At 42.3% G+C, this 14474-nt stretch overlaps 1 protein-coding gene across 1 annotated transcript in view; it reads right to left on the bottom strand.

The window, feature by feature from the left end:
• Positions 1-14474, bottom strand: part of hmcn1 (hemicentin 1) — a 276985-nt gene that overhangs the window by 167009 nt on the left and 95502 nt on the right. Inside the window, exons 20-22 of the mRNA XM_034179597.1 lie at positions 12067-12179; positions 11349-11508; positions 5652-5814 (exon numbers count right to left, since the gene is read on the bottom strand). Of these exons, the coding sequence (XP_034035488.1) occupies positions 5652-5814; positions 11349-11508; positions 12067-12179 (436 nt within the window). The remainder of the gene's footprint in view (positions 1-5651; positions 5815-11348; positions 11509-12066; positions 12180-14474) is intronic.

The raw sequence follows: 14474 nt of genomic DNA, 5'->3' as shown, positions 1-14474 counted from the left end.
TTGATTTAAAGCTCTCTTTTTCAGAGGAGCTACAGCATCCAAAGCTGTCTTCAATGAGGATGTAAAACTATTGACGAGATACTCTATCTCCCTTACAGAGTTTAGGTAGCTATTCTGCACTGTGTTGTTATATGGCATTAGAGAACATAAAGAAGGAATCATATCCTTAAACCTAGTTACAGCGCTTTCTGAAAGACTTCTAGTGTAATGAAACTTATTCCCTACTGCTGGGTAGTCCATCAGAGTAAATGTAAATGTTATTAAAAAATGATCAGACAGAAGGGAGTTTTCAGGGAATACTGTTAAGTCTTCTATTTCCATACCATAAGTCAGAACAAGATCTAAGATATGATTAAAGTGGTGGGTGGACTCATTTACTTTTTGAGCAAAGCCAATAGAGTCTAATAATAGATTAAATGCAGTGTTGAGGCTGTCATTCTCAGCATCTGTGTGGATGTTAAAATCGCCCACTATAATTATCTTATCTGAGCTAAGCACTAAGTCAGACAAAAGGTCTGAAAATTCACAGAGAAACTCACAGTAACGACCAGGTGGACGATAGATAATAACAAATAAAACTGGTTTTTGGGACTTCCAATTTGGATGGACAAGACTAAGAGACAAGCTTTCAAATGAATTAAAGCTCTGTCTGGGTTTTTGATTAATTAATAAGCTGGAATGGAAGATTGCTGCTAATCCACCGCCCCGGCCCGTGCTACGAGCATTCTGACAGTTAGTGTGACTCGGGGGTGTTGACTCATTTAAACTAACATATTCATCCTGCTGTAACCAGGTTTCTGTTAGGCAGAATAAATCAATATGTTGATCAATTATTATATCATTTACCAACAGGGACTTAGAAGAGAGAGACCTAATGTTTAATAGACCACATTTAACTGTTTTAGTCTGTGGTGCAGTTGAAGGTGCTATATTATTTTTTCTTTTTGAATTTTTATGCTTAAATAGATTTTTGCTGGTTATTGGTAGTCTGGGAGCAGGCACCGTCTCTACGGGGATGGGGTAATGAGGGGATGGCAGGGGGAGTGAAGCTGCAGAGAGGTGTGTAAGACTACAACTCTGCTTCCTGGTCCCAACCCTGGATAGTCACGGTTTGGAGGATTTAAGAAAATTAGCCAGATTTCTAGAAATGAGAGCTGCTCCATCCAAAGTGGGATGGATGCCGTCTCTCCTAACAAGACCAGGTTTTCCCCAGAAGCTTTGCCAATTATCTATGAAGCCCACCTCATTTTGTTTTCTGTATAATAATTCATGGCTCAGCATTTGTTTTAAAAGAGTCAAATGTATTACAAATTGTAATATTTTATTCATTTATTTTTATTTATATGTCAATAATAATAATAGTAGAAACAACAATAATAGTAATAATAACTAATAATGCCACAATACAGTTTTAGAGAAACGGACAAAAAGAATCTGATAAAACAAAACAGAAAAGATTAAACCAACTAACAATGAACATAAATAAATACAGAAATAACTGTTTCCTGTGAACACATAGTGACTCTTAAACCTCCACTTCATCCCTGTTTTATTTAAGTTTAATGAGAATTTGTTTCGGTCAAACCACATCTAAGCTGTGTTTTTACACAACAAAAAATAAAATGCAGTAAACTGCACATTTGTGTCTTTTTTCATGAAAATATGTTTTTAAAGATCACATATTACACTTTAGTCAGGCCTTTAAAATAGTTTTGTGGACTCTTGCTGTAATATGTTGTCAGTGGTTGAGATAGTTGCTGTAGGCATCTAAAAATGCTCATAATCGGGTGAAACCTGATAGAAATCTCTTTGCGGTGTGTCGGTGATGTATGTATGTGCAAAATAAAATAAAACACTACTCCAGGTATGTTTTTGACGAGAATATAACATAACTTTGTTACAAGGTCAATGTTGATGTTGCGTGATAAAGGCCTTTTAATAATAACTCATTTAAAGAAATAATGGCAAAACTCACATGTAAGTAAAAAAAACAAACAAAAACAAAAACAATTAATTGAAAAAATAATCGACCGATGAACTGACTAGTAAAATAATCGTTAGTTGCAGCCCTAGTGTTTAGGCTGAAATAAAATATGCCTTAAAAAATCAAAGTCCGGATTTCAAAAAAGAAGAGAAAAAAGGACAGGGAAAGAAAACTAAATGAGGGAAAGCAGCTGCTAACCAAATTCTTTGAAAAGAGAGGTGAGCTTGAAAGCTAGCTATATTGAGTTGGGGGGTTTGGGGGACCAAATTGCACCATTTTCTAGAAAAAATGGTGCAATTTGGTGCATTCCTGTGCATTTTAACAGACGGGAATGCACCAAATTGCACCACTTTTCTAGAAAATGGTCCAATTTGGTCCCCCCGACCCCCCAACTCAATATTGCTCCCCCAACTTTAAAAAGGGTTCTGGCTCCCAGGTGTGATCTAAGGTACACATGATTTAGACCTGGTTTGACTACGCATTAGAAATTTGGTGTTTGCATTAATAAAAAAGAACATAACAGTGGGGGGGGGGGGGGGGTCTTCAATATGGCTAGTACCTAGAATTTGGTGCTACACCCCTGACTGCACTCATACATAAAACAAACAGCAGATCAGAATGGTCTGCGCACACTGTGCACAGACAATGGAGTAAGTCTCATTTAACATCAGCCACAATTACAGCTGCTGTTGCAACGGCACAGCAGGTAGAAGAAATCACAGAGATGATGTGATTACGGAGCAGTCTGATAAAACCACAGACTACTGGATACCTCCAGGTGATAAACAGTCAGGAGAGACAGCACACCACTTGAGACAGATTCCATCTTAGAAACTCAAATCGCACTTCGTTTTTATAGCCAACTTTCACTGTTACGCAGATGATACCCAGCTTTATCTATCCATGAAGCCAGAGGACACACACCAATTAGCTAAACTGCAGGATTGTCTTACAGACATAAAGACATGGATGACCTCTAATTTCCTGCTTTTAAACTCAGATAAAACTGAAGTTATTGTACTTGGCCCCACAAATCTTAGAAACATGGTGTCTAACCAGATCCTTACTCTGGATGGCATTACCCTGACCTCTAGTAATACTGTGAGAAATCTTGGAGTCATTTTTGATCAGGATATGTCCTTCATTGCGCATATTAAACAAATATGTAGGACTGCTTTTTTGCATTTACGCAATACGAGGTCTGTCAATAAAGTATAGGTCCTTTTTATTTTTTTCAAAAACTATATGGATTTCATTCATATGTTTTTACGTCAGACATGCTTGAACCCTCGTGCGCATGCGTGAATTTTTCCACGCCTGTCGGTGACGTCATTCGCCTGTGAGCACTCGTGGGAGGAGTCGTCCAGCCCCTCGTCGGAATTCCTTTGTCTGAGAAGTTGCTGAGAGACTGGCACTTTGTTTGATCAAAATTTTTTCTAAACCTGTGAGACACATCGGAGTGGACACGGTTCGAAAAATTAAGCTGGTTTTCAGTGAAAATTTTAACGGCTGATGAGAGATTTTGAGGTGATACTGTCGCTTTAAGGACTTCCCACGGAGGGAGACGTCGCGCAGCGCTCCCAGGTGCCGTCGTCAGCCTGTTTCAAGCTGAAAACCTCCACATTTCAGGCTCTATTGATCCAGGACGTCGTGAGAGAACAGAGAAGTTTCAGAAGAAGTCGGTTTCAGCATTTTATCCGGATATTCCACTGTTAAAGCAGATTTTTTTAATGAAAGATGTGTGGACGGATTGCAGCGTTGGCTTGCAGCTGCTGCGATGCTCCGCCACAGGAAAAACACCTCTGTTGGAAGCCTTAAGGACAAGTTGGAACATGTCCAGCTGTTAAACAATTTCTCATATACTCACTCCAATGAAAGCCATCAAAAGCCGCCTGGATTTTACAAATGGTTATCAACACGGAGGTGTTTTTCCTGTGCCGCCGCACCGCGCCAGCTGCGTCCCGACGCGCGGACCCGTCCACACGTCTTTCATTAAAAAAATCTCCTTTAACAGTGGAATATCTGGATAAAATGCTGAAACAGACTTCTTCTGAAACTTCTCTGTTCTATCACGACGTCCTGGATCAATAGAGCCTGAAATGTGGTTTTCAGCTTGAAACAGGCTGACGACGGCGCCTGGGAGCGCTGCGCGACGTCCCACTGCGTGGGAAGTCCTTAAAGCGACAGTATCACCTCAAAATCTCTCATCAGCCGTTAAAATTTTCACCGAAAACCAGCTTAATTTTTCGAACCGTGTCCACTTCGATGCGTCTCACAGGTTTAGAAAAAATTTTGATCAAACAAAGCGCCAGTCTCTCAGCAACTTCTCAGACAAAGGAATTCCGACGAGGGGCTGGACGACTCCTCCCACGAGTGCTCACAGGCGAATGACGTCACCAACAGGCGTGGAAAAACGAGGTTCAAGCATGTCTCACGTAAAAACATATGAATGAAATCCATAATAGTTTTTGAAAAAAATAAAAAGGACCTATACTTTATTGACAGCCCTCGTATCTCTAAAATTAGAAAGGTCTTGTCTCAGAGTGATGCTGAAAAACTAATTCATGCATTTATTTCCTCTAGGCTGGACTATTGTAATTCATTATTATCAGGTTGTCCTAAAAGGTCCCTGAAAAGCCTTCAGTTAATTCAAAATGAAGCAGCTAGAGTACTAACAGGGACTAGAAGGAGAGAGCATATCTCACCCATATTGGCCTCTCTTCATTGGCTTCCTGTTAATTCTAGAATAGAATTTAAAATTCTTCTTCTTACTTATAAGGTTTTGAATAATCAGGTCCCATCTTATCTTAGGACCTCATAGTACCATATCACCCCAATAGAGGGGTGATATGGTGGCTTCGCTCTCAGACTGCAGGCTTACTTGTAGTTCCTAGGGTTTGTAAGAGTAGAATGGGAGGCAGAGCCTTCAGCTTTCAGGCTCCTCTCCTGTGGAACCAGCTCCCAATTCAGATCAGGGAGACAGACACCCTCTCTACTTTTAAGATTAGGCTTAAAACTTTCCTTTTTGCTAAAGCTTATAGTTAGGGCTGGATCAGGTGACCCTGACCCATCCCTTAGTTATGCTGCTATAGACTTAGACTGCTGGGGGGTTCCCATGATGCACTGAGTGTTTCTTTCTCTTTTTGCTCTGTATGCACCACTCTGCATTTAATCATTAGTGATTGATCTCTGCTCCCCTCCACAGCATGTCTTTTTCGTGGTTCTCTCCCTCAGCCCCAACCAGTCCCAGCAGAGGACTGCCCCTCCCTGAGCCTGGTTCTGCTGGAGGTTTCTTCCTGTTAAAAGGGAGTTTTTCCTTCCCACTGTCGCCAAGTGCTTGCTCACAGTGGGTCGTTTTGACCGTTGGGGTTTTTACGTAATTATTGTATGGCCTTGCCTTACAATATAAAGTGCCTTGGGGCAACTGTTTGTTGTGATTTGGCGCTATATAAATAAAATTGATTTGATTTGAACTCAAACAGACGTTGCAATACAGGTTCTATAATTTTGACAAAACGGTATTGATTGGGGGCATTTCAAGGCTGCGGCTTTTCTTTATGCACGCGCATGGAGTTGAGCAGTACAAAGCATGGTTTAAATGCTGTGATGGTGTATACGTGTCAGCTACAGTAAACTGTTGAGTTTATCTGAGTTATGTGCGTTTTACCGTGGTGAGAATGGGGAGATGAGCTGTCTCTCTTTGGCCCAGCTGATGGTGGGAAGTGGGAAGCTGTGTACCACACACGGCAAAATGACATCCTCACCCTCAATTGCTGACACCCTCGATGGCTCCGAGGACCCTCCGGCGTTGCTGCTGGACCTTGGACGGACTGGACATACAGGACATAGACACAGGCAGACAAACCCAGAAACATCAGGCAGAATTTATGTAGCAGCAATTCAAATCTTTAGATTCATTAGAATCATACTAACATTTGAGCAATGTTTGTTTGTTTGTTTGTTTGTTTGACCATCGTTTGAGTTCTGGAATCTAGATGAAGGTTAAAGGGTGAGTTTTGGCAAAGGTTGAGGTAATTGGGTCAAAGGTCAGAATTTTCATTTTCACTACAATATCCACCAAGCTCAGCGCACATATGTTGGTGAATTCTGGAATCACCAAGATGAGAACAAATTTACCAAAGGTAAGTGTCATGGGGTCAAAGGTTTTTAAAAAATGACCTTTTACACTACATTTGGCACCAGACTTAGCACAGATATGCACTCTGGTGATGCCAAATTTGCCATAGGGTGATGACTGGTATCAATGTTAATCCCCTTTCACATCGGCCCTGCATACGAGGTCTGTCCGAAAAGTAACGGACCTTTTTATTTTTTTCAAAAACTATATGGATTTGAATTATGTGCGCTTGCATCAGCCAAGCTTGAACCTTCGTGCGCATGCGTGAGTTTTTTCACGCCTGTCGGTTGCATCATTCGCCTGTGGGCAGGCTTTGAGTGAGCACTGGTCCAGCCCCCTCGTCGGATTTTCATTGTCAGGGAAATGGCTGAGCGACTGCCGCTTTGCTCCATGAAAATTTTTTCAGAAACTGTGTCAGACAGCCAGGTGGAAACCATTCGGAAAATTCAGATGGCTTACGGTGAAGATTCTATCGGCGTCACACAGATTAAGGACCATTACAACCGGATTAAAGACGGCCGACACCGGCGGAGGGCGCACCGCGCTCCGAGCGGCCATCGACAGGCTGAAACGACCAGATCATTTCCAAAGTGAAGGCTGTGTTGATCCGGGACGTCGTGTGACTACCAGAGAAATCGCAGAAAATGTGGACATCAGCACTTTTGCGGCACATTCCACTGTTACAGGAGATTTTGTAATGAAAGACGTGCGGAGGAATTCACGCGTCGGGATGGAGCCGCTCATGGCGCACAACAAAAAGCACGTCCGTGTTGGAAGTCTCACAGGACAAGTTGTGACATGCCCAGCTGTTACACAATTTCTCGGATACTCACTCGACTGAAAAGCCACCGAAAGCCGTCTGAATCTTCCGAATGGTTTCCAACACGGACGTGCTTTTTGTTGTGCACCATTGCGGCTCCGTCCCGACGCACGAATTCCTCCGCACGTCTTTCATTACAAAATCTCCGGTAACAGTGGAATGTGCCGCAAAAGTGCTGATGTCCACCTCTTCTGCAATTTCTCTGGTAGTCAGATGACATCCCGGATCAACACAGCCTTCACTTTGGAAATGATCTGGTCGTTTCAGCCTGTCGATGGCCGCTCGGAGCGCGGCACACCCTGCACCGCTGTGGGCCGTCTTTAATCCAGTTGTAATGGTCCTTAATCTGTGTGACGCCAATAGAATCTTCACCGAAAGCCATCTGAATTTTCCGAATGGTTTCCACCTGGCTGTCTCACACAGTTTCTGAAAAACTTTTCATGGAGCAAAGCGGCAGTCGCTCAGCCATTTCCCTGACAATGAAAATCCGACGAGGGGGCTGGACCAGTGCTCACTCAAAGCCTGCCCACAGGCAAATGACGCAACCGACAGGCGTGAAAAAACTCACGCATGCGCACGAAGGTTCAAGCTTGGGTGATGCAAGCGCACATGATTCAAATCCACACAGTTTTTGAAAAAAATAAAAAGGTCCGTTACTTTTCGGACAAACCTCATAGAGTTCCATTGTGTTGCATAGCTAGTACACAGGAATGGCTGCATAAGCTCGGCTCCATGATGCTGTTTTTACACACTGCCTGGACATGCAGATGAATTTGATGAATTGGATAATGTCAGAATACGAGGTCTGTTAGAAAAGTATCCGACCTTTTTATTTTTTTCAAAAACCTGATGGATTTGAATCACGTGTGCTTGCATGAGCCAACCTTGAACCTTCGTGCACATGCGTGAGTTTTTTCAGGCCTGTCGATTGCGTCATTTACTTGTAAGCAGCCTTTGTGTGAGGATGGGTGTAGTCTCTCGTCGTTTTTTTCTTTGCAAGGAAAATGGTGGAACGACTGGAGCAGCGCAACTGCATCAAATTTTGCCAGAAACTGGGCACAGCCAGGTGGAAACCATTCGAATTATTCAGACGGCTTTCGGTGACGATCCTCTGAGCATCACACAGATTAAGGAGCAGTACAACCAGTTTAAAGACGGCCGCACAACGATGAAGAGTGAGCCGCGCTCCGGGCGGCCATCAACATGCCGAAATGACCAGATCATTTCCAAAGTGAACGCTGTGGTGATGCGGGACCATCGTGTGACTATCCGAGAAATTGTGGAAGAGGTGGACATCAGCACTTTTTCGGCACATTCCACTGTGACAGAAGATTTTGCCCTGAAAAGGAGTGGCGGCGAAATTTGTGCCGATGGCTTCGGCACAAAGCTGATGACGGAGCAAAAGTGCCACCGTGTTGAATTCTCACAGGACATGCTGGACTCCAAAAAAATGATGCCCACCTCTTCCACCATTCGGAAGATTCAGACGGCTTTCGGTGGCTTTTCAGTCGTGTGACTATCCGAGAAATGGTGGAAGAGGTGAGCATGTCACAACATGTCCTGTGAGGCATGCGAACGAAGGTTCAAGGTTGGCTCATGCAAGCACACGTGATTCAAATCCATCAGGTTTTTGAAAAAAATAAAAAAGGTCAGATACTTTTCTAACAGACCTCGTACATTATTTCCAGGAGTCACTGAACTTGAGGAGGTGAAAATGGAGGTGAAGATGGAGCTGCAGCCAGCGATCGCACACGATTCATCCGTAAAGAGTTATAGTGCACATGGACATGTTCGTGAGGAGTTATAGTGGACGTGGACATGTTCTCCCGCTGACGATCCGTCCGTGAGGAGTTATAATGGACGTGGAAGCTTGACCCGCCTCTTCTTCTTGCAAAATTTTGAAGCTTCACTGCCAGCAAAGTTCAGTGGGATGAATAAAATCTAGCAATGCAGGTACAGTATGTACTGATGTTGTTCATTCGGCTGCTCCCGGTTCTTTGTTCAGGGTCACCACAGCGGATACAGCCATACCCGCATTGGTAACTGGCACAAGTTTTACGCCGGATGCCCTTCCTGAAGCAACTCCAGTTTTACCTGGAGAAACACACACATCCGCCAGTGTCAGTCTACGCAAGTCCACAGTGTTGCATAGACTTACATACAATAGTGGAGTGTTGTGTAGACTTGCGTAGAGCTCTACACCGAAAGGCCGCTTGTTTAATTTTTTTGCAGCCTTTCGGCTGTTTGTTTAATGTTTTACGTCCATTTCGTGGACCCCTTTGCATCCCTCAGTGTATTGCCACATAAGGCTGCATAAGCTCAGTGTATATTCAGTACGCTGCATTACGCAAATCTACATTGGCCCTGTGTGAAAGGGGCTTTATTGTGGTTATTGTGATTTTCACCAACCACGGAGGTGAGTTTTGGAATTGTGTCGGTGAGATCACATTTGCCAAAGGTCAGTCACTTGGATCAAGATCATTGGGGTTAAAGGTCAAAATTTAAGTTTGATGTAGGTTTTGCAATTCCTCAGGCTCAATCAGAAGGTTGCAGAAGGTCAATCACTGAGGCCAAGGTCATGTCTGTTGTCCTGCTCCTCCAAGGTCCTTTTGCTGATTTCTAACAAACCTGTGTATCAGTGAAGGTTGTCCTCGAAATTGCCCAAAAAATTAATTTTGGCTAAGGTCAAGATCAAGAAATTTGATTTTCAACCTGACTTGGACCAAATGTGGCACTTACTTACATTACACAACTGCCCTGGGAAGGTCAGCTGGAGGTCAGTCATTTGAGTGAAGGTCAAGGTTGTTGGGGTCAAATGTCAGATTGCTTCAATCCTTACTCTCTTCATGTCCATTATTATTAGAGGTATTATTAGAGGTCAGGTCTGGGACCCTACACTAATCATACCTATCACACATGTTATTTGGTATGTAAAATAGTAAGGAAAAGTAGGAAAATGTGTTGAAATAAGCTTCTCACATCTTTATAATGTCTGGAAAACACTTCTGTTAAAATACATTGCAGAGTTGGCATCATACTATAAATCTGTACAGGATAAATAATTTTCTTGTAAAATATGTATGGATGGGGTATTGTTCACCCGCATAGTAGAGAAGCTTGAATCTTCGACTGGACTGGGTTGCTTGACGCGAGGACGTTTCGCTACAAATCACAGAAGCTTCCTCAGCTAAAATTCTTGCTCTGGTAATCTGACTTCTGTCTTGACTCTTGTAGAGAAGAACAAACAGAAGCCACAAAAGCTGGAGTTTTAAACCTAACCAGACCCCTCTAACCGAGAGGCAGACTGCTATAGGCTAGTGACTAAACAATAGCTCTAATTAGCACCTATTGTGCTCTAGTTAGCACCCTCCTAATGACAGGGCAGCTGTCCCTCCTAATGATGGGACAGACACCTCTCCTGATGGCGTGAATGACTCATTACCATGAACAAAAGACTGAAACTGCTTTGACCTGAGTACCCCATTGTAAATAGGGGACAAAGCGTGTCTCAGACCCCCTCCCCGGTTGACCTGAGGGGTCAAGGAGGCATTCTATGTGAAACAGTTGAAACCCAGCCATCATTATGAGGGACAGCTGCCCTGTCATTAGGAGGGTGCTAACTAGAGCACAATAGGTGCTAATCAGAGCTATTGTTTAGTCTCTAGCCTATAGCAGTCTGCCTCTCGGTAGGAGGGGTCTGGTTAGGTTTAAAACTCCAGATTTTGTGGCTTCTGTTTATTCTTCTCTACAAGAGTCAAGACAGAAGTCAGATTACCAGAGCAAGAATTTTAGCTGAGGAAGCTTCTGCGATTTGAAGCAAAACGTCCTCGCGTCAAGCAACCCAGTCCAGTCGAAGATTCAAGCTTCTCCACTATGGAAACCACCTAGACAACTGAGAGCCTACACAGAAACAGTTCACCCGCATCTGTAAGGAAGACACTTAGCAGTGTGATGCCAGGTGCACATGTAAATACAGAATTATATCCTCTTATTTAAAAAATGAAATAAATTAACATTTATTGATCCAATCTGATTAATAATACTGAGTGCAACTGTGAGAAAATCAACAAATTAATATATTGGAATGGTTTCATAAACTCAATCAGCATTAGCTTTTTTTTTAATTTTCTTCCATGTAATTTATTTGAAAAAGTCCATTTCTACCCTAAATGTCTACTGGCTGTGTCAGTTAAAGCTGCTGTTTTATTATTGATCAGCCTTCAGAATTGTGCCCACATTAATCAGCTTCAGTTTATTTCTGCTGTGCTTCCACTTCTTGGCCCGTTTATCTGTGCACTCCCTTCAGTGGCTCTGCAGGCCCGAGCTGGGGTTCCCTCCAAAGTTTGATAACCATTAATGTCATTAGGTAGAAATTTCTTTGAACTTAATGTTTTGTTTGTCTGTACCATAGACTGTGAGCTGAACCTTCCTGGAGGCGTAGCCGGCAGCGTTGGCAGCCGTGCACGTGAACTCTCCGGTCTCGTTTCCAGAAGGGGAGGTGATGAGGAGGCTGCCGTCAGCATCCACCAAGAATGTTGGACCACCCAAGTCCAGCAGCTCTCCACCCTAAAAACAAATGGCAGTGTGGGGAAATGCCAAAGGTTGGACTTTATTATACTGAGTCAGCTGACACAGTATCCAAGAGAATGAACAGCACAGGTCACATGGGAACCAACCTGCTCCATTGTACGTGCCCAAAGTTATTATTTGATTTCCTGTGCTGCTATAAAATTGGCAGTTATTGCAATTTAATGTTGTTTTCTTTTTTTTCATCCAATATCGCTTAATATCAGATTGAAGCGCCACAGGGTGAGTGTCTCTGGACTGTCTTTACATATTTGACATGTCACATGATTGATGCTGCAGAGGAAACAAACCAGAGGAAATCATATTTAACAGCTGGCGCACATCTTAGGTTTCATGTGTCCCCATAGCCCCGTTCACTTTAACAGCATCGTTTTTACAGGGCCAAGAAATCAGTGGGCGTGGCTGTGCACATACCGGGGTGCAGCGCACGCACACAAATCAAAAGAAGACAGTCCGCTTCAATCAATTGCACATAAGGCACACATATGTGCACGGAAAGAGATGATGAGTGTTTTGTCACTGCAGAGTGCTGCTGACCTTGACCCAGGTGATGTCGGGGGTTGGCACGCCACCGGCACGACATGGCAGAGAGATGGGCGTACCCTCAATCGTGCTGAACACCGGAGGTCCGTGCTGAATAGTGGGAATCACTAAAAGAAATGGAGAAAGTAAGAACACTGAAGCCACTTCTTCCTCGCTATCTACAACCCCAAATAAAAAAAAGCATTGGGACAATATCGAAAATGAGCTTGAGCGGTGCTGCAAAGAGGAATGAGCAAAACTACCCAAAGATAGGTGCACCAAGCTTGTGGCATCATATTCAAGTAGACTTGAGGCTGCAATTGCTGCCAAAGGTGCATCAACAAACTATTGTGCAAAGGGTGTGAATACTTAAAGTGATTTCTTAGTTTTTTATTTTAATAAATTTGCAAAAACATTTTTTCATGTTGTCATTATGGGGTGTTTTGAGTGGAATGTTGAGGGGGAAAAAATGAATTTAGGAGCAGCACAGAACACTCCAAAACACAGTAGAAGCAGAAGTTTGTGATGTAACCCTTGTGTAATAGCAGACAGAAATTGCTTTGAGATGAAGACCAAAAAAACCCCTGCATAGACCATTTTGTATATATATCGTTCAAAATGTGCATTTGTGTTTATTGTTTGAACCTTTTTGTTGTGCAGTCGTTCACACAAGACCTCAACTTACCTTTTTAAAGTGTCAAAACAGTTGTTTATTATATTTGCTGTGTGTTTTGAATAAATGTGTGTGTAAAATTATTTTCCGCTTTACTTTTTCCTTTCTTACTTCTGATTGTAAACCTTTATTACACTTATAAAACACAACAAAAGCATATACGAGGTCTGTTAGAAAAGTAACGGACCTTTTTATTTTTTGCAAACACTTGATGGATTTGAATCACCTGTGCTTGCATGAGCAAACCTTGAACCTTCGTGCGCATGCGTGAACGTTTTCACGCCTGTCGATTGCATCATTTTCTGTAAGCAGCCTTTGTGTGGGACGTGTGCTGTGCACTCGATGGATTTTCATTTCAAGGAAAAAGACGGAACGACTGGAGCAGCGCCGCATCAAATTTTGCCAGAAACTGGGCGACAGCCAGGTGGAAACCATTCGGATGATTCAGTTTTAATGAGTTTTAATTTTTGTGCTTATACCATTGAGTAAAAGATCATTTTCTTGGAAAAGTAAATGAAGATGAGGGATTAAACAAAATGAAACACTGTGTGCATAATTTCATAGACAGGATGAAAAGAAACAACAAGCATTTGGAGAATTCATCGTCCTGCCCCCTAACCATCTCACCGTACATAGGTGAGTGAATATTGCAAACACAGCATCAGTGATGGAAAATTATTATTGAGTTGATTGCAAAAAAGTGAGTAAAGTTAGTAAATACTGGTTTATAGAACAGACTTGTACACATAATGATCATACAGATGAGACTTACAGGCCACTGCAAACCACAAATATACAAGATGTGCATCACAATCAGAAAAATGACATTTTTTCATAAGTGATAGCCGCCATAAATGAAAATGACTGGACCATCAAATGTGACATTAAGTAGCTGAAAAACAAAACACATTTTCCATAATATGTAACTTTGAAACAAACAGAAGTTGAAGGATGTTCTGAAGTGCTTACGAATCATCAGATTGCCTTATGCTGATTTGTATGTGATGTCATTATGATGTCACCATATGCCATTATTAAAACCACATTTGTCACAGTAAATGTGAAACTACAAGCACTAGAAGGATAATCTAGAGCAGACATGGCATTTTATTTTCATATGATGCCCAAACTTTGGTTCTGGGTGTGCCCCAGACAATTTTCAGATTGTCCGGGGCACACCCAAAACCAAAGTTTGGGCATCATATAAAATTTAATCACAATTTTGATGCATGAGCTGAAGGTGAAGTATTTCCATATACACAATATGTTAAACTGGGCCAGAGAAAGGCAGAATAACATACAGTGGGGAAAATAAGTATTTGACCCCTTGTCAGTTTTGCAGGTTTTCCCAACTACAAAGAATGGAGAGGTCTGTAATTTTTATCATAAGTACACTTCAACTGTGAGAGACAGAATCTAAAAAACAAAATCCAGAAAATCACATTGTATGATTTTTAATTAATTAATTTGCATTTTATTGCTTGAAATAAGTATTTGACCCCCAAGAAAAATAGAGCTTAACAATTGGTACAGAAACATTTGTCTGCCATTACAGAGGTCAGACGTTTCTTGAGTTTCACAAGTTCTTGACCAAGTTTTCACACACTGCAGCAGGGATTTTGGTCCACCCCTCCATACAGATCTTCTCCAAATCTTTCAGGTTTGGAGTTTCAGCTCCCTCCAAAGATTTTCTATTGAGTTCAGGTCTGGAGACTGGCCAGGCCACTCCAGGACCTTGAAATGCTTCTTA

The sequence above is a fragment of the Thalassophryne amazonica genome, chromosome 10 (assembly GCF_902500255.1).
Source record: "Thalassophryne amazonica chromosome 10, fThaAma1.1, whole genome shotgun sequence".
In the NCBI taxonomy this organism is placed as follows: Eukaryota; Metazoa; Chordata; class Actinopteri; order Batrachoidiformes; family Batrachoididae; genus Thalassophryne; species Thalassophryne amazonica.
Note: the sequence above shows the minus strand (reverse complement) of the source record. Positions and strands in the feature narration are given on the sequence as shown.